This window comes from Sminthopsis crassicaudata, chromosome 3 (genome assembly GCF_048593235.1).
Source record: "Sminthopsis crassicaudata isolate SCR6 chromosome 3, ASM4859323v1, whole genome shotgun sequence".
NCBI lineage: Eukaryota > Metazoa > Chordata > Mammalia > Dasyuromorphia > Dasyuridae > Sminthopsis > Sminthopsis crassicaudata.
Window position 1 is genome coordinate 473,982,000 of NC_133619.1, and position 25,492 is coordinate 474,007,491.

Here is a 25,492-nt window from a genome sequence, read left to right on the forward strand (position 1 = left end):
TTATGTTTATTAACAGTAGGTATTCCCCAAAACTCCTAGGTCCTCTTTTCTTTTCCATCTATTACTATCTCATTTGGCGATCTCATTAACTAATATAGGTTCAAACTGTTATCTTTATGCAGATGATTCTTCGATCTGTACATCCAATCCTAATCTCTCTTGAGCTGAAATAAATTGACTTCTAAAACAGGTCACAGATAATCATAAAGCCTGCATACTATAGGTTAAGAAATCACACATGAAAACTATGCAGATCTCTCCGAATCAGAAGACAAAGTGAAAACAGAAATAATTCACTGGTTATCAAAGAAAAAATCTTGCAAGATGACAAAAAGAAAGAGGTCAAGTTACCAATGAGCCACAGTCAGGATCACACAAAACTTGGCAGCTACCATTATAAAATGAGATCTTAGATTCTAAAAGGCATTAGATAAAGGCTTATAACCAAAAATAATTTACCCTACAACCATTCCTGATTAAAACACTAGAATTAAATTTAAAAATCTAAACTTCAAACATAGAGTGAAGAAAAAACCTAGCAATGTAATTTCATTTGAACAGAGCCTTGGTATCTAAAAGGGTCATAGAGGAAGTTAAATAAGATGAAAGATGTTGGAGTAAATCTATTCTGATTTAGTAATAGAGAAAAAAAGAAAAGGGAAAAAGGAAGAAAAGGAAGTTACTACTCACAATTGGTTGAAGAAACAAGTTTACATCATGGAGGAAGCAGAGGGAGGGAAGTGGTATATGTATGAGTCTCAGTTATCTTAATTGGACAAAAGTTTTAACATATATATGTTATACATATAACATATATATGTTATATGTATAACATATGTATTATATGTATAACATATGTATATGTTATACATATAACATATATGTGTATATATATATATATATATATATATATATACCACAAAGGATTTGGTATAGAAATACATTTCACTTCTCAGGAAAAACACATGTGGACCAGAAGAAGAGAGAAAATATAAGAATAGGATAGTCTTGGGGCAGCTAGGTGGTACAGTGGATAGAGTGTCAAGGCCTCAAGAAAGGAGAATCTGGGGTTCAAATCAGGTATGATTCTTACTAGTTGTATGATCCTGGGTAAGTCACCCCTTTTCACCTCAATTTACTATGATTGATTTTTTATTTGACTTCTTTATACTCAATTCAATACTGCACATAATGTATAACTACTCTATCACTTATCTCCTCTTGTAACAACCTTCAAAAGTACCCTCTTGCCTATTTCTTAATTTCTAAATTCTTTCAGAGTTCTTCATGTTTTGTACTTACCTACTTTCTTGATAATATTTCCTATTCTTCTATTTTATAAACATTAAAAGTGCTTACTGTTTAACAAAAAATGGCCTTCTTGCCTTTGTTTTTTCATTCATATTATTCTTGATACACAAAATGCCCAACTAACCCATCTTAACCTATCACAATCACACATTTGAGAGTTGCCTCAAATGTTCCCTTTTCCATGAAATGTTCCCCAATCATCTCAGTCAGATACAACCTCCCGGTTTTTCTCCTCCAAACTTTTATTAGACTTTGTACTTAAATGGCATATATTAAGTAGTGTCCAATATTAGAATTATGTTACAGAATCACAGAATCTTAGTGTCTATCTAAAATAATTTGTATCTAAAGGCGAATTCCCTTCTATAACATACTTTTTAAGTCATCTAGTTTTGCTGAAAAATTTCCAGTAAAGGGAATACCAACACCTCCTAAGGCAACCAATAAATTTATTTCTAATTGTTAGGAAATTTTTCTTTATATTGAAGATTATAATTAAAACTAAATTATATTTTTCTTATATTTCCAACTGTTCCTCTTTGGGACCATTTCATATTGCTTCTAGTTCTACTATACAAAGCAAAAAAAATTAACATGATTTATTATTAGTACTAAATCATAAATTTTTTGAAGATCATGCATTGTCTTAACCACCTCTGTATCTTATAGTGTCTAGAGTACTTGCACTGAAGAAATTATAATTATTTTTTTCTATTCAGAGAAAACATGTCATAGACCATTTGTGCAGAAAGAGGATATATAGAAGAGAAGATGAAAGATAACCTTGAAGACAAAGATAACCTAAAAGCTGTATATTGTATATCTTCCAAAGGATGCCATTTTGATGTTATTTAAAAAGCACTGAATGAAAACAATACCCCAACTAAAGAATTAGTTTTTGTCACAAAGCTGTGTGTACATACATACCTCAAACAACAAGGATTTATAAATATTTTAGCTTCCCTTACATTCTTATAGAACAGTGCCAGACTTCTGCATTAATTCTAAGTTATCCGCTCTTTTTTCTATGTATGACTTTGGAATCTGAGTTGGTTGATGTGCAGCCAGATCAGGTTATTTAGAAAACTTTTACTTTCCTTGTACATAGAAATTATTTGTGCCAGTATAGATATTACATTCACTGGAGCAGGTCACAAGCCTTTTATACTTATTATGTGGTCTTTTAGAGTTAATTCCACCTGAAAAATTTATCTCTCCCAGCCAACCTGGTAATGAATTTTCCAAAATTAGCAAGGATCATTCTCTGACAATTGAGATGAGCAAATTCAACCTAGTAAGACATCTGTTAGAGGTCTCTCTGCCAAAGCAAAGTACAGATAAATTACCGACCAACTCTGCCTAGTTGAAAAATATATCCTTTAGAAGGAGAAAGAAATGGCTATTTTGGATCCAATTCTGACAAATATAAAGGATTTCACTGAAGAATTTGAAATGCTTAAAGCTTGAGAGAAAGAGATTATGCTATTTTAGAATTTATGATTAGTGAGGAGGGGAGAGCAACACACTGACATGGACCTAATCAATTAATAAATCAGTAAACATTCATTAAGTGCTTATTATGTGTGAAAGACACTGGGTTAAGAGCGGATATCAAGGAACCCATGACCCAAGGTTCTACAGGAGAAGTTGATATAAATCAATATGGAACTCACAGGAACAAAATTCTGATGATTTCCAATCAACACAAATAACTTCTATGAAGAAGGAAACTTATGTGGCTTCCCAGAGAATTCATTGACAAAATAAAATTTAAAAGATATGTATAAAAGATGGAATCAAGGGCAGATAATTTAAAATTACTAGAAAAGGTTGACAAAGTCTCATAAAAATATGAGGGAGGCTAAAGCAATGCTATCACAAATGTCATTATTTTAGGCTTGTGGTCTCATAAGATAGATTTAAAAGACCCTCAGTTCATAGTAGTCCTGCCTTTGGAAGTATGTTATAAAACCTTGTAAATATACCCTAATTTGAGAATGAAAACTTTTTAACAGAATAGACTAGGGAAAGAGGTATATGGAGTTGTGGAGAGAAAAGCATGCAAAATTGGGATTCCAACCTTATACAAGGGACCTAAGCTCTGAAACTTATTGGTTGAGAGATCCTGATCAAGTCACTTGATCTCTTTCTACCTCAGTTTCCTCAACAGTAAAACAAGGATAATGATAGCACTTACTTCACAAGACCTTTGCGATGATTGGATGAGATAATATCTATAAATTTGCTTTCTCCTTTGTGTTTTCCAGAGCTATTCTGCCCCTCATTTCATAGGTAAAGGAACACAAAGAAATACAAATGACAGGTATTCATGAGAAATATACCAGTCAAGTATAGGCTTTAACAGAATAAAAAAAAAACAAGCTTAGATATTTATCTGAAACAAGGTGGTGGTGGCAGAAGTAGTAAGTACGACCAGTCTGTTCTTTTTCCTCAATCCTTCAGTTGTTTGAATAAGCACTTGTGCTAAAAAACAAATAAACTCATTTCTATATCTTTTTTTAAAAGTGACAATAAAAATATCTATGTTGGGGACAAAAGGTGATCAGATGAGTTCTAAGTACCTTCTAGCACCTATTCCTAGGATCTCAAGAAGGACATAGGATAATAATAACAGATGAGAGAGAAAAAAATAGTGACATCTCTTTTGTTCCTCACCTCAGGTGAAGGATCTTAAGACTGGGAATTATAAAATGAAAATAATTTAGAGGTAATTGAAAGGCAAGAAATAAAGAGACTGTAAAACAAAAGCTTAGCTATATTGTCCCATTCTACTCTATATTGGTCAGAACACATTTGGAGTATTGTGTTCAATTCTGATAGAGCCACATTTCAGGAAGGACCTTGAAAACCTGAAGTGCATTCAAAGGAAGACAACCAAAAATGATGAAGAGACACAAAAACCAAGATCAATTGAAAGAACTGTGATATTTAGCCTGTGAGAAGACTTAGTATGAAGATAAAAGCGATATTTACATATTTGAAGATCTTTCATGAGGAAGGGGATTTTGCTTAGTTGCAGAGAATAGAATAGTTATAAATATTTAGATTTTTACTAGATAGAATTAATCAAATAACCATTTATTTATGACCTAGGAAACACTATAATGTAGTGGATAGAATGATGACCTGAAGAGTTTGGAAATTAAAATCTAATCCAACCATAGACACGCGCATACATTATGATCATGGGCAAATTACAACCTTGACTAAACACCGTCCTCCTCTTCCCTCCCTCCCTCCCCCGTTTCAAAACAATGGAACCAATAGCTAAAGCATCAGCAGAGTTATCATGTCAAAGGTAATACTTGAGCTGAATCTTGAGGTAAATAAGGAAAATCTCCTCTTGACAATCATAGACAGTGCCTGGGCACATATTGATAGATGAATTGGGTAGGTGATTTGTTCATCTGCATGTTGAGTACAAGCAATATGAATTTTTCATCCACTTTGTTTCCTCAGTGTAGTTAGTTAAAGTATTCTTTTAATACTACTGTGAGTTGCCCTAACAAGGCTTTGTAATATTCTAAGATTCAATGCAATTAATCTCATGCAATCTATGATTAGGATCGTTTGAAGAAATTCATCATTGATTGGGAATATTTTTTTTGGTAGGACTTTCGTACGTACCTTTAATGAAAATACATCTATAGGTTTGACAATTTATTTGATGCCAATACTTAAGAGAGCCTTGAACAAAGTTACCTTTAGTACATCACAAAAATCACTTGCTATATTACAAAAAAGGTATTTCTAGTATGTTGACTAATAAGAGGACACCAATAATAGAGATGCAAAATCAATTTTACTCATGCTGAAAGGGAAACTTCCAAAGTAGCAATACATAGATATTGTAGTAGCTACTAGACTGAACCAGAAACAGGAATTAAGGAGGATATCATTACTGATCAGAGGTCTGGTTAGCACATAGGATTAAGCATTTCTAATTATTTCAATGTTCCAAGAACCATAAGTATTTAGAGTCTTAGCTTTTTGTATGAGCTGAAAAAGAAAATTTATAGGCAGAATTTTCATAATTACTATCACCAGAAAGTACTGATTGCATGCTTAAGTGCACATGGCTCAGGAAAAACATAATTTGCTCTAGCTAAATTCTGAATGTCTTTATTATCCCAACCAAGGAACAAAGAGGTGTAATTCTTTAGCAAAGGAAATGATTGGTTCCAGGAGAGGAAAATCAGACAAGTAAGTATGGTAAAATCTGTATTAGATGGCAAGCAGACCTCTTGTTTTGAAGAAAGCCTGTTTTAAATTGGCCATATGACCGCATTTCTTGCTGTCTTAGAGAGAAAAATCCTTTTTTTAAAACCATACTGTTCCCCCAAAGCTATTCAAAAATTAGAGTACCTTGACTTCTTGATTTAATGACCTTCAGTCCTTCAATACAGTTCATTACTTAGCAACTGAGCTTGTTTCCTAGAGCCAATCAAAACACTCAAGCCAAAAGGCTCTATTTAACTTCAGATGCTGTATTTGGTGGGAAGTATTATTGGAGTATCAGAAGGAAATGGCATGTGAATAATAGGGTATGACCTTTTGAAATAAGAGCTGTCCTGGTTGCAAAAATTAATCATAATGCCACAGCAAAGGTCGTTGCTGCCAACAAGTACACGTGTGCATTCACAAGCTCTGAAATGCAAACAATGGAAAAGCAGTCTGATAGTGAATTACAGCATGGTAATGACCCTGGTTATTTGTGTTCAGTATTTTAATCCTGAGATCCACATCTTGGACCTTAGTTTTGTCTGTAATTTGTAAAACATGTCTGTCGATCATTTGTAAAACATGAGAACATAATACTCCCAAAAAACAACTCTTCAAATTGTTTTTTTTTGATGTCTTTTATTTTCATTAATAATTTAAATATGCATCTACACTAAAAAGACCAACAGACTTTGAGGGCTATTTGATTGTTAGTGTAAGGAAAAATATTAAGAATATTCTTTTGATAGCTATCAATGGGAGAAAAATTAATAGAAAACCATTAATACATGAAATTTTAGCAAATTATTCTCTTTCTTAAAGAATTACTTCATGATATTTTTCCTGTTTTTGAAGAAAAAGTTCCCTTTTCTGTCCTATGGAGACTTTTACATTTGTGGCAAATTAAATTTAATTTCTGAATAGTCACAGCCAGAATAAGTTTCCTGGATGAAAAAGCAAATGAGATGCTTTGAATATATATAATAGCAGCTACCATCATCAGTAAGGAAAATGAAACTGCATTGAATAACACCCAGGAAAAAAAAGAGAGTCTATGAGCTCTCTTGAAAGATTAGCTTCATTCAGCAACTAAAATAAAACCTCACAGGCATTATTTTTTTTGCTTTCATCCCCAAATAATGCTTGGTTTTGAGTTAGACTGAGTTTTTTGATGAAATTTGTGTTGAGAGATTCCATTGAGTTATTATTGTTATCTAATTTATTAAGACTATTTCAGCACGGGCCCTGAAGTCAGGACAAGCTGCAGGGTACAGACATTTAACATTCATTAGACAGGTGATCCTGAGCAAGCCACTTAACCCCAACTGCTTTGCCAAAAATAAATATTTTTTTAAAATATGATTTCAAAAATATGTATGTATGAATGTATGTATGTATGCATAATAAAGAGTCCCACAGAAATATCCGTGTATTGTGTGTATATATACCTATATGTATGTACCCATTTCCAGTAGCAGTTGCTTCCATAGCAAAGATTAATATGTAACATAGTTTGATTATTTGGAGATCATGGCCAGGAAAAAGGTGATTTTTTAATAAACTAAAATTAAAATATACTGCCATTAGAATAAAATCCCTTTTAAAGGTAATTCTCATAACTACAGCATTACTTTGGTTCTATTTGTGCACTATACTATTTAGTTCAATTCAAGAAGCATTTATGAAGTGCAGGTCCTTGTGTTAGATGATAGAAATGAAAAGAAAAAAGAAAAAGAAAAAGGGATTTCTTGCCCTCAAGAAGCTAATGTTCTACAGACATATATGTACTAAGTATAAGATAAGCTGGGGAGGGAGAGAACCATTGTAAGAAAAGGCTGTGGAAAGAAGAATCAGAGTAGAATCTTGAAGAGAAGCTAAGGCTTTTAAGAGTCACAGTTGAGGAAAGAGAATCTGGCATGAATGGGAGACAGCATATAGGAAGATAGGGGGATAAAATAAGGGTCCTGGGGAAATACATGTGGGACAGTTTGTCCAGCAGGCCCACTGTTTGAAGTAAAGTGAATAAATCAGGAAAAGGTAGACTGGAATCAGTTTAGAGGCTACTTACTTGAGGAGTTTGTATTTTATAGTAAATGAAAGTGGGAACTACCATGGATTTCTGAATAGATTAGTCACCTCTGTGAAAGATACTTTTGGCATCTTTAATGATTTAAAAAGGGGAAGGAGATTAATTATAGAGGGCACTTCGAAATTCAGGTGAGTGAGGAGGGCTTGAATTAGAGTTTTGGTCCGGTGCAGATGAAGAAAAATGTGGAAGTAACAAGAGTTAGCAAGTAATTGAATAAAGGGGATGAGAAAGAGGGAAGAGTAAAGGATAACTTGACTGGAATGACTGGAAGAATGGTGGCACCTTCAATAGAAATAGGGAAAGCTGGAGGAAATAAAAGTAAAAAGTAAGTAATTAGATCACTTAATTTAGATATCTTACTCTTACTCTTTTTCTTTTCCTTGCTGCTAGTGTGAGGGAGGGGAAGAGGAGGAAGAAGGGAGAGAGGAAGAAATACTTAGTGTCTACCTCTAAAGGATATATTATGTAAGAGAACTAGCTAATTTATCTCTTTGAATTTCACTTAAAATCCAAAATGATATCTACACACTAAAGTTAGTTGGCCATTTTCACACTATCTGCTTGAACCATTTGTCAAGTAAGACATCATGAATAACATTTACTTAAAATGTTGCAATGTAAGGAAATTATTTAAATACTTTGAGAAAACTTATTAACCTTGTTGCAAGATTTCAGCAAGATTGTGCATGTTAGATAATTGATAACATGATTAATGATTTGGTTTATAAAGACCCATCCCAGAAAGATATTTACTCATCAAAGCAAAGTAGCTCTATGTTTCACTTAAAATAAATTTACAAATTCCTAAAGTACTGAAAGGATTCAAGATAAGAGATTTTTCTATCTTTTAAAAATATTTCTTAATGTCTTCTGCATGTATCTCATAGACTCATAGACACAGGGCAACATTCCACTGGAATTCTCACAGCTCATCTTTAGAGTATGGAACATTTTCACAGTATGCAGATGATGAGGAGTGGGCTAGGCATTTGGACCACTGATGTTTTCTTGAGGGACCTTTTCAAGAGAAACCTGAGCTCAGAATCAATATTAAAGAAGACCAAGGAAGCAGGCTCTGACTAATGAAAAAACAATAATAAATCTTATTTATTTAACAAAGTATTTTCTTGCAGACAACTCATTGTGATCTTCAGATCTTGCCTAGTCAAGTGTGAGATTTATTCTTCTTACAGAGGAATAGACAAGAATATGTATATTTTATTTTACAAAGTCCTTGCTTTTTTGTAAGCATTAATAGTAACTTTCCAGTGATTATTGGAAAGAGAACTCAAAGCACATACTCTATTTGAGGATAAATGGTGCCATCTTATATGGACAGTGTTTTAAAATTTAAAAAAAATATTGTCTTTTTAATTCCAGATTAGATTTATCTAATTTTAGAGTTAGTCACTAAATTACCTGCTTTTGTTTCTAGTGTAAAACTATACTAGGTGGGACAAGAAGTCTAGGACACAAGGTCTGTGTTAAGTTCTTTCTCCATCCTACTTCAGGCTAAATTTCCTAAAAGGTAATTAAAATTAGGATGGGATCAGTCCGGGAAACAAGCAAAGTTCAGTTCATACGTCCCTGGATCCAGTTTCCTGGTATCTAGCATCTGACCTGAAATGACTTCCTGGTCACTTATAGACATATAAAGGCAGAGGTACCCCACACTAAGCCAGATGTGGGGTATGTCCCAAGTCTGTAAAGTCAACACACCCAATCTTCCTGATTAGACTCATTTTCATGTAAAATGGAAACAAGGTGTGGCAAAACATATTTCTGACCTAAGCACTAGCATATTCTTCTTGTTGAATATTGTTTCTCTTCGAAGGCTAATTGTTCAATGACCTATGGATGCTTCATTTCAACCAAACATGAACTCAAACTAGTAGGTTCCCATCAGAGTCATATCTGTTCCTAACAGGAGGCAAGAAACAAAAGTACATTTAGGGGTACATTAACACCTGGAAACATTTTGCAATATAATTAGCAACAATTCAGCAAGTGGTTAATTGTTTCCACTATCCATGTTTATGTTAGCTAGCTATGACTAATGTTAGTTACCTTTAATCTTCATGCATGATACTTCATTACAGATTCATGGGTGGTGCAATGAAATTTGGCAGTCAGTTCCCTAGCTTTGTTTTTCATGATTAGTTAGCTTTTTCATCTCAAAGTAAAAGGGGAAAAATTTTATGAAAATTTTATCTTACACAAAGAAAGACTTTTTTTTTTTTTTGTGGAAGGGGAGGGGAGTATGACTTCAAACTTTCACTTCCAGAATGTTACAACGAGAACTTCTGTGAAATATCACAACACAAGAATGTTAACACATGGGTCTAACTATTATTATTATTATTTTTTTTTTTTGCTGATGATTTACATATCCAGCCCAGTAGTTCTCCTACCCCTTAATTCCTATCACCAACTGCCTTCTGGATATTTGAACTCACAGTTCCAGATACATTTAAAATTCAATTATCTAAAACTGAATGCATTAACTTTTTTCCTGAATCTTCTCTCTTCCAAACTTTCTTCCTATTTTGTTTGAAGGAATTCCTTCAGTATGTCACATTCATAATCTTGGTATTCTGGAATTCCTCACTTTCCACAAATTCAATTAGTTGCCAAATCTCGCTACTTCTGCTTTTACAATATTTCTTCTACCCAACTCCTTTCCACTCACACAAGTACAAGGTTTGTTCAACCTCCCATAGCTGTTTTCTTCCTGCCTTACGTCTCTTACTGCTTCAGTCCATCCTATATAGTGCCCCCTAAGTAATTCTTCTTAAGCATAAATCTGGTCATGTGATTTCACTACTCAACCAAATATCAGTGACTTCCTATTGCCTTCAGGATAATATAGATAAATTTCTCTGTTAAGTTTTCAACACTTTACAAATCCTATGTATAACCTACCTCTCCATTCTTATTGGACATTACTTCCCTCCTAATGTTCTGCCATCCAGCCAAACTGGCCTTCTCTCTCTTCCTAACGCAGAACATTCAATTTCATACATCCTTGACTTTGCAATGGTCATCCATCTTCTGTCTTTCTGACATGGCAATGTCTATTTCCCATTCCTGAATGCAGTCCCATAGTATTCTGACTCACAGTCCCTCTTTTCTATTAAGATGTAGTGGTTCAAATTTTGCCCTTTGCATAGAGCCTTTCCCAATGTCCCCAACAACTAGTTTTCCAAAACATTATATATATATATATATATAAAATCAAGAGTAAGGATTGTTTCATTCTTTGTCCTATATGCCAAGGCTTAAGACTATATCTGGTACAAAGTAGACATTCAATACATGATAGAGAGATCATACCACACAACAAAGAGTATATTCTTTTTAAAATTTTTATTTATTTTGTTTTTAATTTATGAAATTAGTATTTCCATAACATAGAAAAATATAATTACACATGAAGCTGAAAATTAATAATGTACAACTATTTCTTTGTAATATATAAGTTATATAAATTTCTTTTTTTTCTCCTCTTCCCCTTGTCTTAGAGATGGCTACTATTAGATACAAATATATACATTTATAAAATCAATTTTCACAAACTTCTTTTTATTAATTCTTTTTCTGGAAGAATAAAGCTTTGTAATCAATTTGGGTATTTATAATACATAAAGTAACTTAGTCAATCATAATAGTTCTTAAAATAATTTTGCAATGATCATAAATAGCATTCTCTTGGCTCTGCTCATTTCACTCTTCATTATTTTATGCGAGTTTATCCATGTTTTTCTAAGATTATCAAGCTCATAATTTTTTTTATAGCACAGTACTATTCCATCTCAATCAAATACTACAACTTGTTCCTCATTCCCCAATTGTTGGATATCACTTCAATTTCCCATTCTTCACCACCACAAAGAAAGCTGCTATAAACATTTTAGACCATATAGGTTCTTTTCCCTTCCCCCTAATATTCTTTGGAAATATATCTAGTAGTGGCATATTATAACATATATTCAATACAATGTGAATATGAGCTAATCACTGAAACCATTCCATGAAAAAGGATGAGACAAATTAAAATTAGCCATCACTGAAGAGCTCTGGAAATAAATATTTAAATTTATATACTGCCTTTCATCACAAAGGCATTACAAATTCCTGGTCCTTATAAATAAGCAGACTCTTATTTATCACAAAGCCATGCTCTGTTAATTAGCAGGAAGAATCTTTGAGTTGCTTTTTCTTCTTTTAAAGTCAAATAGATGTCTTCTTCCTTCCAGGTTTCATTCAAAGTTCAAAGAGAACTTTGCAGTCTGGTTAATGAGAGTTTATCCTTCTTCTCTCTATTGATATTTATTACTCAAAGATCAAAGGGCAAGTAAAAAAAAAAAACCTCTCTCAGTTCACCTCTCTCAGGTTTTATTCCAAGTGCAGTATCTTTAACAGGAAAAACTTTTAAGAGGCTGTGAGCTCTTAGAGATGTGTCAAGATAATATGCACTTCTGATTTCTGTTATACACAAAAACATAAAAACATTCATGTTACTTTTGAATAATTAGGAATGGTTACTAGACCTCTGATTTCCTTCATATTGGGATTTTCCAGATAAGGAAACTCCCTTTACCAAAGCAGGTTGGCACTTTCTCTGCAACTTATGGTCTTAGAGAATTGCTTAGAGAACTAGAAATAAGCGACTTCTTCCATAGGATTGCAAAGTTAGTATGTATCATAGCTGGTCTTGAACCAAGGTTTCCTTGATATAGAGGCCATCTTTCTTCCTGCTATTTTATGCCATCTTTCATTTAAAAATAATTATGTATCAAAATATGCATATCCATTTTTCCCCTGAGGCAATTGGGTTTAAGTGACTTGCCCAGGGTTACACAGCTAGGAAGTGTTAAGTGTCTGATACCAGATTTGAACTCAGGTCCTCCTGACTTCAGGGCTGGTGCTCTATCCACTGTGTCACCTAGCTGCTCCCATAGATTCATTTTTAAAAGGAATTTTAGTTCCACGTGGAACACTAGAGGTCATCTAGACCCATCTTCATTTTAAAGAGGAAGAGAGTTGAAATGATTTGTTCAACATTGAGGGTCATCCATCCAGTCACTAGAAGAACTGGAACTGGAACACATACTCTTTGTATTCTTGTTCTATTACATTTCTGCTTCATAGAAGAACGTATGTGTGTCTAAATTTTTATCTGTATGCCTATCAATTCATAGTTATATCTACAGCTAAATATATAGCAGTCATGGATGAAGTACCTCAACTTCTGGGAAGTGACTCAAAAATAATACAAGAATATATTTTCAAGGTTTGCTGATATTCCAATAGAATATACTGCTTCCATAACTAGAGGATTACATCTACAAGGGAAACTCTAGATCCCTTGTAAATAATGATAATGATTACTGATTGTCTATTTAATTGATTTAAGAACTTGGAGTGGTGTCATGGGAAAGAATATCCAACTGTACAGACAATAAATAGCCTCAGAGAGGTAGTAACTGAGGAACAAATTCTAGTATTTATGTCCACCACTGCGAAAAGGGGCCTAATCTGTGATATTGCTAGACTACCAGAGGATCTTAAGGTCTGTGAACTTGTTATTTTTTTAATAAACATTTTAATAACTATTTTAATATAATTGGTCTCTGTTGCAATCCTATTTATTTTACACATTTAAACATTCTTTTTAGAAGAGGTTCATAGGTTTCATCACATTGTCAAAGGGATTCATGCCACAAAGAAGTTGAGAAGCACCTGTAGCAGGCCCTCTAACTACTTGCCATCAGCACTTCCTAGGACCTGGCTCATGGTGACCCCTACTGGGGTTTTTTTTGCCACCATTTCTCCTTTTACCATATTATTTTCCCCATCTCACCTATTGTTCTCCTTTGATTAGTGACTGAAGTTGCAAAGTTGCAATTTAGATTCATATTTCTTAGAGATGAATTCTGAACACAGCCTATTAAGAGATACAATTTAATTACTGAATTTTAAAGGTAAAAACAAAAAAAAAAGAGGTAGCAGTGGTCAAACTTTCTTAAAAAATACAAGGTTTTCTTCAAAAAAATGAGAGATGGCATAAATTTTTTGGAACTACTCTGTGACCCTTGTTGCTATCTCATAAATCTTTGAATCTAGCATTGAGGGGATTCTTGAATTTAGACAAGCTTAGACAAATTATTTTCTTTTTTTATTATAGCTTTTTATTTACAAGATATATGCATGAGTAATTTTTCAGCATTGACAATTGCAAAACCTTTTGCTCCAACTTTTCCCCTCCTTCTCCCCACACCTTCCCCTAGATGGCAGGTTGACCAATACATGTCAAAAATAGACAAGTGATTTTCTAGAAAAGTAAATATATATATGAAGTTCATGGCTAGACAATAAATACATATACATATATGTACACACACACACACATATATATATATATATAACTGATAGATATATATACCTGAGATATATATATATATATATATATATATATATATATATATACACATATATATATATATATATATATACACACACATTCATACATACTACACACAGAGTAAGACTTAAAATAAGGAAGAAACTCCTGCCCTTATTACTTCTATTCTAGTGTTCTAGTCGTCATTTATCCAGTATTCCTTTGGAAGGCTTGATTTTATCCTCCATTATTCTTATTTTTGGATAATTATTTCAATAGTCCACATTGGAAAATAGGACTGTTGCTTGTTCAGCAAATTCAGCTCAACAACCATCTGATCAATCACCTATTGTGTGGAGAACACAGTGCTACACATTGAGAGACCTGAACATCTTAGATCAACTCTTGTTCTCAAAGAACATTTTGGGAAATATATATAAAAATGAGTAAGAGAAATGCCAAGAAAATATAAAAAGGGGAACCTGGATTTGACTCCTGACTGTATCTTACTGTTTGTGACTTTGGGCAAGGCAATTAATTCCACATTTCTTGTTTTAGAATGGTATAGAATTTGGGATTGATTTCTTCTAAGGTCCTTCCTGACTCTAAAGTGTATGATTTATGTTATGTTATCCTGGTCTTGAGAATGAGTAAGTTGTTACCCCTTTGGGTGTGAGTCAGTGAAGACTACCTTGTGGTATCATTTGACTTCAGTAGGTGAATGTGGAGGGGAGAAAGGACAAAGGAGATAAACGTAAAATAAAATCTTCTTGAGGACAAGCTAAAGGAATTGAAAGTTATCAATTAGGAGAAAGAAAAGCAATAAGTATATGGAAGGCTCTTCCATGGAGTATTAAGTAACCAAGTGTTCACTTTCTCCTGTGGGACAGAGTAAAAGGAAATGCCAGGCAATATGAGACAGGAGATTAGGTAGAAGAGTTTCTTGATAGAGAGGATTTTAAAATTCTAGAATGGATGGTCATATAATGAGTTACCTCCTTCTCTGAAACTGTAGAAACAGCTTAGAATATTATCTAATAAAAGCTGTCCTATATAAAGGTAGGAGGAATAAACTAACTAATTTCTTCAGATCTATGATTTGATTTTGTTACACAGTTACTAAGAGAATTCTTGTTAAAGACGTCAAACTCTACTGTCCTTTGCAAGGAAGATAAAGATTGGTTTTCACTGTAGAGCTGTATCAGTTAATCTGATTCTCTTCTCTCATTGGTGGGGGGGAGAAAGAAGGGAGAAGAAGCAGGTTACCACATCAATGTATAATTAGGTATCCTTAGATGCCCTAAAGTAGAAGGGTGGAGAAGTGGTATCACTTGGACTGAGCTTACAGTGGGGAATTCACCTCTATTCCACAAAGCTAGATAAGCATCCAACCAAGTCCTGCAGAGTTTACTGCTCTGGTATGGATTTCGTTTAAGGCTCTGTCTTTCTTTGACCCTTTCCCCTATCCTTCTCCTCTATATGCTTTTCCTTGGTGATCTCAATTACTTCCATAGCTTTACTCACCATCTTTATAAAGATAACTCCTAAATTTGTATCTAAAACTGATCACACCTCTCATCTCACATCCTCCATTTTCAATTTTCCACTGGATATCTCCACTTGGATGTCCTCAGAGTACCTCAAATTCAATATACCCTAATTCTATACTCATTCTCTTCCTTCTAAAGCCTCTCTTTATTATCACTTCTGTTTTTCTGCTGATGGCACTGCACTCACTCAAGTTCAAAACATCAGTCTTAATTTTCACTTCTTTTACCTCTTATTTCCCATTGATTGCAAGTCTTGGTGAATCTAGCACTGAAATGTTCCACAGATTCTTTGAACTTCTAGATCCATATTCCAATTCCAAGTGATTCCAGTGTCTCCCCTGAATAATCCATTCTATATGTTATTGCTAAAGTAATCGTTCTATTGAATACATCTAAACAGATAATTCTGAGATATTATATGTAAAGTACTTTTAAGCTTTAAAGTGCTTCATAAATTTCTTCTTCTACTCTCTCTTCTTCCTCCTACTCCACCATCACCCCTACCACCATCATAACTATTACTACTATTAATTCTATCACCACCACCACCACCATCATCATCATGACCACCATTATCATCAAAGTTTAAGGTACAAATTAATTAGCCTGGCATTCAAACCTTTTCACCATTTGGCTTCAACACACATTTCCAATCAATTAGCAAGAATTTATTAAGCCACTAGTATGAATCAGACATTGCACTGATCAGAATATGAAGAAGAAAATAATATAGTCCATGTCCTCCAAGAGATGATATTCTATTACAGTCTTATTACGTGCTACTCTCTTCCACTCAGACTTTCTTCCAGTAAAACTCTTCAATCACCATTGCTTTTGCCCTTTCCTTTTCTGAATCTTTGCATATCTTATCCTCAATCCCTATTTACTAAGGTGGTTGTTGTTGTTTAGTGGAACAGTCATGTCTGATTCTGCATGACCCTGTTTGGGGTTTTCACTCCAGAAATCCTGGAGTGTTTTACCATTTCCTTCTTTATCTCATTTTACAGATGAGGAAATTGAGGCAAACAGGTTTTTACTCTCTTATTTCAAGGCTTATCTCAATTACACCTGTTCTTATTTCATGAAACCTTCCTTGAATTTTGCAGTGTATTCTGTTTAACTTCTAATATAACTATCTATGAATAACTCACAATGTAAGAATAACTTATGACTCTTTCTCTTACAAAGTAATACAAATCCTTAAGAACACAAGATATATTTTTCCTCCCATAGAATTCTTTTAACGATAAACACACATTTTGTACATTCTTGAAATTTATCCCCACAATATTTTTAGTTATGTGCAAGATGAGAAGCAGCATGATATAATAGAGAAAAAGTTGCAACTGATGCAAATTAGATTTGGGTATAAGTTGTGGCTCTAATATATACTGGCTGTGTGGCCATGGACAAGTCCCTTAATCTCTCAGTGTCCCAGGTAATTCTTCAGGATAAAATGATTATTGATATGTCGCTGGTTGTTTTGGTAGGGAGAATTTTCAATATTAATAAATCTATAGATTTCTATCTCTTGCTTCCCACCTAAAATAAGAGATCACAACAATCCTCACAAGAAAGTAAGTTGATGCCCAAATCAATGATTACCCCCTTTGATATGGCTGCAGATCAGAATGCCTGAGACACACTTGCATTTTAAAAATGGAATAATAGGCCATGCAATTCAGTCAATTTTACCAAAGACAAATAGATTACTCAATAAATTGACTGAAGAGAAAAAAAAAACCATACACACAATTTAGGGTATCTGAAAGCTCAATGGGTACTTATATAAAGCTATATGGTATAATAGAGCATTGTGCCTAAATGGATGATTTGAGTATGAATTCTGCTTCAGAGACTTATTAGCTGACATAGTATTTGTATATAGCATTTAGCATAGTGTCTGGCACATAGTACTTGATGAATGAGTGTTTCTTTCATTACCATTTTGTTGTTAACAACTTAGCAAAGGGCTAAATTGTTAGTGATTGAAGTTAGATGACTTGCCTCAAGTCATATAGCTAGTAAGTGTCTGAGGCTGGATTTTAAACCAAAACAGTTATAATAATATACAATAACAAATAATTTATAACAATATAAATAACATTAAGTCCCTGACTTCCCATCACTGAATCTAAAAAGGAAACCTTTACTAGCTAAAACCAACATGATCTGTGTGACAAGCAAACCACGACCCAAGGCCAGGTGAACACGAATGTAGAATCTCCAGTCTTTTGAAATCTCTAGAAACTTTTCTGGCACTGACTTACCAATGGAAACAACAACAATAAAACTTTGCCGGCAAGATCCCAAGAAGGCATTGTAAAGGGATGAAACTCTGATTTGATGCACTGAGGTTGGACAACCGAGCACTTAAGACTAATTACCGATTGGACAATACTCTATTAGCATATGCTTGGAAAATGGCCCTTCCCACTATTTTGTGCTGGTTCAATCTTTTGGTATATACAGAGAATTGTGGGAAGGATTAGGGGGTGGAGTAAGACAAGACAGAGTCACCTTGGGCGTGGAAAAGGAGAGGAGAGGTCCTGCAGATCCTGTGTCCATCCAATTTCACTTCTATCCCTAAGACCAAGAATAAAGACCAAGGACTTTTGCTTATCCTGACTCTGGCTGATTTTAAGGTATCCAGGGTGCTAACTTGGTCTTCACAAGGCATCACAAAAAATATTTTCAAAATTTGAAATTCTAGGGCAACAATCATTTAGTTTTCTATTTTTAAAAATACTGTTTTGTAACTTAAAAAAAATAAGATGTAGTCATCAGTGTCTTTGGCTTTCATATCACACTTCTCTGTATCATTTATATACCCTTGCCCACATCCACTCTTTCTTTGTATAAAAAAGCAACAAGAGTAGAGCAAAATTATAAGACATATATGACAGCTTATATAACTCTTAACTCACCTAGGAAAAAAGGAATGGTCTTCTGCAGGGCCAAAGGAGGCCAGTATAATGAAATGACAATTGCTTAGTTCCTTTTAAAAGTGGACAGACACATCCTGAATGTTAATTTTGTATATGATTAGTATTTTTAATTGTCAATTGTATTGATAACTTTGATCAATGGATAAAATGCTGGGCTTGGAATCAGGAAGACCTGAGTTTGAATTTCACATTAGATACTTATTAGTTATATGACCATAGGCAAATCACTCAATTTGTGAGCTTCTTTCCTCATTTGTAAATGGGGATAATGATTGTGCTGACTTTGCAGGGTTGTTGTGAGAATCAAATAAAATATATTTGTAAAGCACTTTGTGAATTTTAAAGCCCTATATAAATATTTATTACTACTACTATTACTACTATTACCACCACTATCACCACTACCACTATCATCACCACCACCACCACTACCACCACTACTACTACTATCACCATCACCACCACCACTATAATTATCTCAATCAAGCAATTATTACATTTTTATTCTGTATCAGACAGTTACATGGCTCAGCAAATAGAGTGCTTATCTTGGAGTCAGGAAGAAATTCAGCCATAGGCACTTACTACTTGTGTAATCCTGGGCAATTCACTTAACTTTGTCTTAATCCACTGGAGAAGAAAATGGCAAATCACTTAAGTATCTTTAAAACTGTCCCTGGGGTCTCAAAGAGTTGTACATGACTGAATAACAACAATAATGTGCCAGGTATATTTGGGAATACAAAGAATGGCAAAAGTCTCTATGTTTAAGGAACTATACATAGAATATGAAGGTTAAATTTTTGTTTAATATAATTTTAAAAGGAGATTATAATGCCTTTTCAGAGAAAATACTTTAAAGGAATATGTTCCAGTTAGTACAGATATTCCCTCCACAGCATAAATCAAAACTCTTTGGTCTTTGACAATTATCAAAGGTCAAAATTTCGTTGCCTTGCAACTAGGGTAGTGGTGACCTTCACTGGACTCAGTGAGTCTGGTCCAGGGAAGCTTGGAATCCATTTACTGATCATGGACTAGATATTTAGCCAGCTTAGTAGAAGATACCCTATCTTGTACTTCCCTGACATAGCTTTTGAGAGCTCAGTTTCATCTCTCTACCATGCCAAAACATATGCTTCTCAATAAATAACCAAACATAAACATTAATGGTTATTACAACTCTTATAAAAATCAATAATCCTTACAAGACAGAGAAGAGCATCTCTGGCAGTCTACCCTTATGTATAAAAGATAGGCTTACTATATACAGTCCAGAGGCATATGCCTTTCATTTTATAAACTCACCAGAGGTTCTGCCATGATGATACGAATCTTGCGCTCAGCTTGAGTGGTGAAGTTGACAAATAGACTCTTGAGTACATATTCTCCTGGTTTGCTGTCTGGGTCAACATTGATGGGCAACATGGTGGGAGGCCCTTTCTCCCTTTGTGTGCCAGAAACAGGTGGAACTGGAGGTTTGATATAACCGTTACCGACTGGAGAAGCTGAAAAAACAAACAGGAGATTTTTAGTGCCTATAATCTTCCATAATGGTTCAAATTTAGTACCCAAGTACACAAACACATGCATTAGGTTCCAAAGCAACACAAAACACCCCAAAAGAAAGTGGGTATCTTGGTGTTTGAAGAACTTTTTGATCTTACTCTTAGAAAATTTTGTCACACTTCAATTGGCAGGCTCAATGCAGAGATTAGAGTGCTGGATTTGGAATCAGTAAATATGAATGTGAATCTTACTTCAGATACCTGTTGGCTATATGATTTTGGACAAGTTACTTAGTTGTGTTTGCCTCAGTTTCCTCATCTGTAAAATGAGCTGGAGAAGGAAATGGCAACTACTGCAGTATCTCTGCTAAGAAAGCCTCAAATGGACTCATGAAGGGTAAGACACAACTGAAAAATAACTTAACAAGGAATTAGATGAATACTAATTAGATAAATGTTATCAGCTTAATGCTATTAACAATGATTGATACTAATTAAATGGCAGTAGATATTACTTAAATGGATACCATTATTATTATTTCCATTTTATAGTAGAGGAAATTGAGGCAGAGGTAAGTGTCTGAGGCAGTATATGAACTCAAGTCTTCCTGACTCTAAGCCTTGGGTTAAAATCCAGCCCTAGAACTAACTTCAATCTTAAAACATTTCCCTGAGTGGAGGCCTATCAGTTGGGGAATGGCTAAACAACTTATGGTATGAATGTAATGAATATTATTGTTCTACAAAAAATGATCAGCAGGAAGATTTCAGAAAGACCTGGAGAGATTTATATGAATTGATACTAAGTGAAGTGGGTAGAACCAAGAAAACATTGTATACAACAACAATAAAGTTATGTGATGATCAACTGTAATGGATTTGGCTCTTTTCAATAATGAGGTGATTCAGGCCAGTTCTAATAGATTTGTGATGGAGAGAGCTTATCTAAAAAGAGGACTATGGGGACTCAATGTGGATCACAGCATAGAATTTTCACCTTTTTGTTGTTTGCTTGCTTGTTTTTTTCTCATTTCCCCCCTTTTTGATCTGGTTTTTCTTGTGCAGCATAATAAATGTGGAAATAAGTTTAAAAGAACTATACACACTTAACCTATATTGGATTAGTTGCTATCTAGGAGAGAGGAAAGCTGGGAGAGAGGGAGAAAAATATGGAACACAAGGTTTTACAAGGGTGAATGTTGAAAACTGTCTTTGCATGTATTTTGAAAAATAAAAAAAACTTATTAAAATATTTTCAAAAACAGACTTTCATTAAAATCCTGTAAAAGCAAATTTTGGGAAAGTGTATAGTCAGTTAAAAGCATTTATCAAGGGTTTAATGTTAAGCACTGTGCTAAGCTCAGAGGGGACAAAGATAAACAAAGATAATCAAAAGAAAAAAAAAGATAATCTAAGAGAGCATGAGTTTTTAAACTTATAAATGAAATGAAGTCTTCTTTATCTTTCCCCATAAGGCAATATGTTTGTGCATATGAGTATATATGATCTGGATATGATGCAGAGCTATGGGGAGTCAAGAGATAGTTAAGTCAGACCCTGAATATTATGTTGGAAATTTTTTCATCTGAAAGACTTCTTTCCCAATCCAGTTCTATATACCCAGCTGCCTTTTCTAGGATGTACACAGATCATTTCTTCAGAGGCATGATCGATTCTAGGAGGGAAGGCTCCCTTATGAGTTAAGATAGCATCATTCGTCTCTTTCAGTCAAGGCAAACAGTATACACTAAATAAGACTGAACTTTTCCAATGATCTTTTACTTGCCAAATTTTAGGCCTTTTTCCTAATCCTCATCCTCCTTGACCTCTCTGAGGCCTTTGGCACAGATAATCTTTACCACTTTTTTGATACTCTGTTTTCTCTAGGGTTTTATAACATTGTTCCCTCTGAGTTTTTTTCCTCAGTGCCTGACTGCACCTTCTCAGTCTCTTTTGCTGGATCTCCATCCTGGTAGATAGGATCCACTAACTGTGTGTATCTCCCAAGGTTCTATTTGGAGCTTTCTTCTAGTCTACCTGGTGATCTCATTAGCTCCCATGGATTCAATTATCACCTCTTAGATTATCAGGCCCTTCCTCAAGGCTTTCCCCACTCCAGTACATCCTCTACTCAGCTGTCAAAATAATCTTCCTAAAATGCAGGTCTCACAACATCATCCCTCTATTCAATAAACTTCAGTGGCTCGATACTAGCTCCAAAATCAAATGGAAAATTCACTGATTTTTAAAGGCTTTCATCACACCTAGACTCTTCTTAACTTTCCCAGTATTCTTATACCTACTCTTCTTCCATACTAGTTTCCTTGTTCTTTAATTATGACACTTCCATGTCTCAATTCTGTGTGTTTCACTATGTGTATCCCAGGCCTGAAATTCTCTCTCTCCTTTATTTACATCTTCAGAATTCCCTGGTTTCCTTCAAGTCCCAGTTAAAATCCTACCTTATACAAGAAATATTTTTCAGTAACCTTTAATATTTACTTTACTTCCTTCCCTATGAGATTATTTACAATTTTCCTATTATTTCTACATAGTTGTTTACATGATATTTCTAGCATTAGACTAAAAGCTCTTTTAGAGAAGTTATATTGCTTTTTTGCTCTTTGTATCCTTAGAGTTAATAACAATGCCTGACATATAATATGTACTTAATAAATATTTTCTGATATGAGCCTCTCCATAAAAACTTTCTAATAAAAATGGAAGCATGAAATGAAATACCAAATGATACACCAATCAGGCAAAATAGAATGTGAAGAACTATAAAGCTTTGAGAGAGTTTAAAAAAGGAAGGAGTACTGCTGACGATTGAGGCAGGGAGAGATGATGGTAGAAGTGACATTTGAGATACATAGGGAGAATTCTAATTGGCACCAAGATGGGAAGCATGGTATTGGTGAAAGAGTGCTAAGACCTCCAATCCACTTCTGGTTCTGACCCTTAAAAACTGTATATGACTTGGAAAAGTCACTTTGTTTACCTGAACTTAACTTTCCTTATCTGTAAATTGAAAGGAATGTATTTTTGAGATATTAAACATATGGCAAATGGCTGGCAAAACTCCCAAGTGGCCAACAGCAAATGAAAAGACAATTGGGAAACATTTCACAAAATAAATAAAAATTTAACAACACAGACAATGTAATTTTTGTTTTTCTAAGTCAATATAGGGCTGCTGAGATCTGTTTCTATTTGAGTTAGATAGCACTTCACTAGTTAACTTCTCAAGTTTCCTTCTAATTCAAATATTCCATGGCTCTGCTTAAAACTTAAACTTAGCAAGGGAGAAAATCCTCAGTTATCTGGAAAAATCGTCTATCTAAAAAGATTTGTTTCTCAAGGGTTCCAGATGACCAAGGTTTTATAGTTCCTTAAGGGTTTTCAAAAGGTCTACTCCATTTAACTAATAGCTCAGGTAAGATTTAGAAAGTTACTATCAATAAAAATGTTTTTCCTTGTTATCTAAAGATAAAGCTTCAAATTTTACTAAGATGTTAAAGATGAACACTTCATTGACTTTTGAATATCTTGTTCATATTTACATTGTATTTCAATATACATTTTAGTTATACTAAAACCTGATTGACTAGCAGATCTGATTTTTTTTGGTTCCCTTTTTGTTTTTTGATGTGGCAAAAGGTCAGGTATGCAATTTGAATCATCTTCATACTATTGTGGAATGTTTCCTCATCCTTCTATTTCTCCTATTCAAATTCTATTTATTCATTGTTTTAAGACCATTTCAAGTTCTATCTTCTTTACTGTTTTCTGACTCCTTCAATTCATATAGATTTTCCTCTTCTTATCCTATAAATTTCGGCATTTAATATTCCCAAAATCTATCTGGGACTTGTGAGTGGCATAAAAAATAATTGATATTACCATAAAATGGAAAGGGACCTTGGGGGAAATCTACAGCCGCATGCAGCTTATTATGCCTCCAAAGTGGTCTGAACCAAATTAAAATGTAATTGGGTAATATTTTACAAAATAAATACAAATACAATAAAACAGACTTTTTTCTGTCATTGAGTTGCTTCAGTTATATCTAATTCTACATTTGGGGTTTTCTTGGTAAAATACTGGAGTGCTTTGCTATTCTCTTTTTCAGCTTATCTTATAGATGAGAAAATTGAGGCAAATAGGATGAAGTGATTTTACCAGAGTCACATAGCTAGTATCTAAGTCTGGATTTGAACTCAGGAATATGAGTCTTCTTGATTCTTAGTCTATTACTCTATTCACCACACAAAAAGCTATTCCTTCATACTATACTAAGGCAATATGTAGCCAAGAGATCCTTATGTACAAATTTTAGTAGTTTTGTTTCTACTTGAGTTTGACAACACTGGTCTGGGCAGTAACAGAGTTGGGAACTAAGGCACTTAAAATAAATATACATTAAATGATTTTTAAAATTTCCTTAAAGCTTCTACTATTTGAATTCTGAACTTAACCTTTCTTTTCTCTCCCAGGTAACATTCTAGAACGAATGACTCAAAAACTGCATTCAGAAGCTTAGTATTGGCTATTCTTACTTCTCAAGAAAAAGAAAGCTGATATAGGCTTAAAGTTGAAGCCAGTTTCCTACAGGAATTAGATTTCCAATTACTTAACCTTTCTGAAATGTGCTTTTTCATTGTAGAGTTTCTCATGTAAACACCAATTTTGCTTTCTCTTCTAGCCATCTGGTTAGGAATTGAAATCTATTATGGCTTTATAATTTTCTTCCTTCCATTAGTTTCTTTTTTGCTGATATGAATTTTAATCCTTGATTCTGGTTGATGCTGCTCCATGGTTTATTTGAAGCATTATTTCCTCTAGTTGGTTATTTTTTCTTTTGCTGTTTTCCTGGGTGTCCTACTTGGTATTTCAGCTGCCTGGGTTCATACTCCAATCTCCAGGAAGTCTGTAACAGAGTCTTTTTTTGGCTCATTCACATTCTTTTGACCAGATCCAGTTTTGCCAGCAGGTGATCAGCTCTTGAAAATCTTTCTATCCTTTGTTTCCAGCTCATTGACAATTCATTCAGTCTTCAGGCTGGCAGATCTTTGCTGGCTGTGATGCATGTCCCTGGGGCTATTCCAACTGTGTCCTTCAATTTACCAGCCCACTAACCAAAGCAGCAACTTCAATCCCAATACAGTATTTCTTCAGCTGAATTTTGTTATAATACAGAAGAGGAAAGAAAGGAAATACTTTGTTTCCAAATGTGAATTTTCTATCCTTAAATTTCTTGTCTCTAGGCTTGACCTAGCTCTGCATGGAGAAAAAAATACTTTATCCCCAAACAAAGAGCCAGAGAGGTAATGTAATTTCTGGCTTTAGAGCAACCATCTCTACTGCTGTGGTTTGATAGCCAGGTTACTGGTTTAGAAGGGTATTAAGTAATAAGCAGGCAAAACTTCAAGCATGAAAAG

General features: G+C 34.1%; 1 protein-coding gene across 1 annotated transcript in view; it reads right to left on the reverse strand.

Annotated features, from left to right (window-relative positions):
* FRY (FRY microtubule binding protein) overlaps positions 1–25,492 on the reverse strand; it is a 467,849-nt gene that overhangs the window by 208,586 nt on the left and 233,771 nt on the right. Inside the window, 1 exon segment of the mRNA XM_074303532.1 lies at positions 19,852–20,051. Within this exon segment, the coding sequence (XP_074159633.1) occupies positions 19,852–20,051 (200 nt within the window).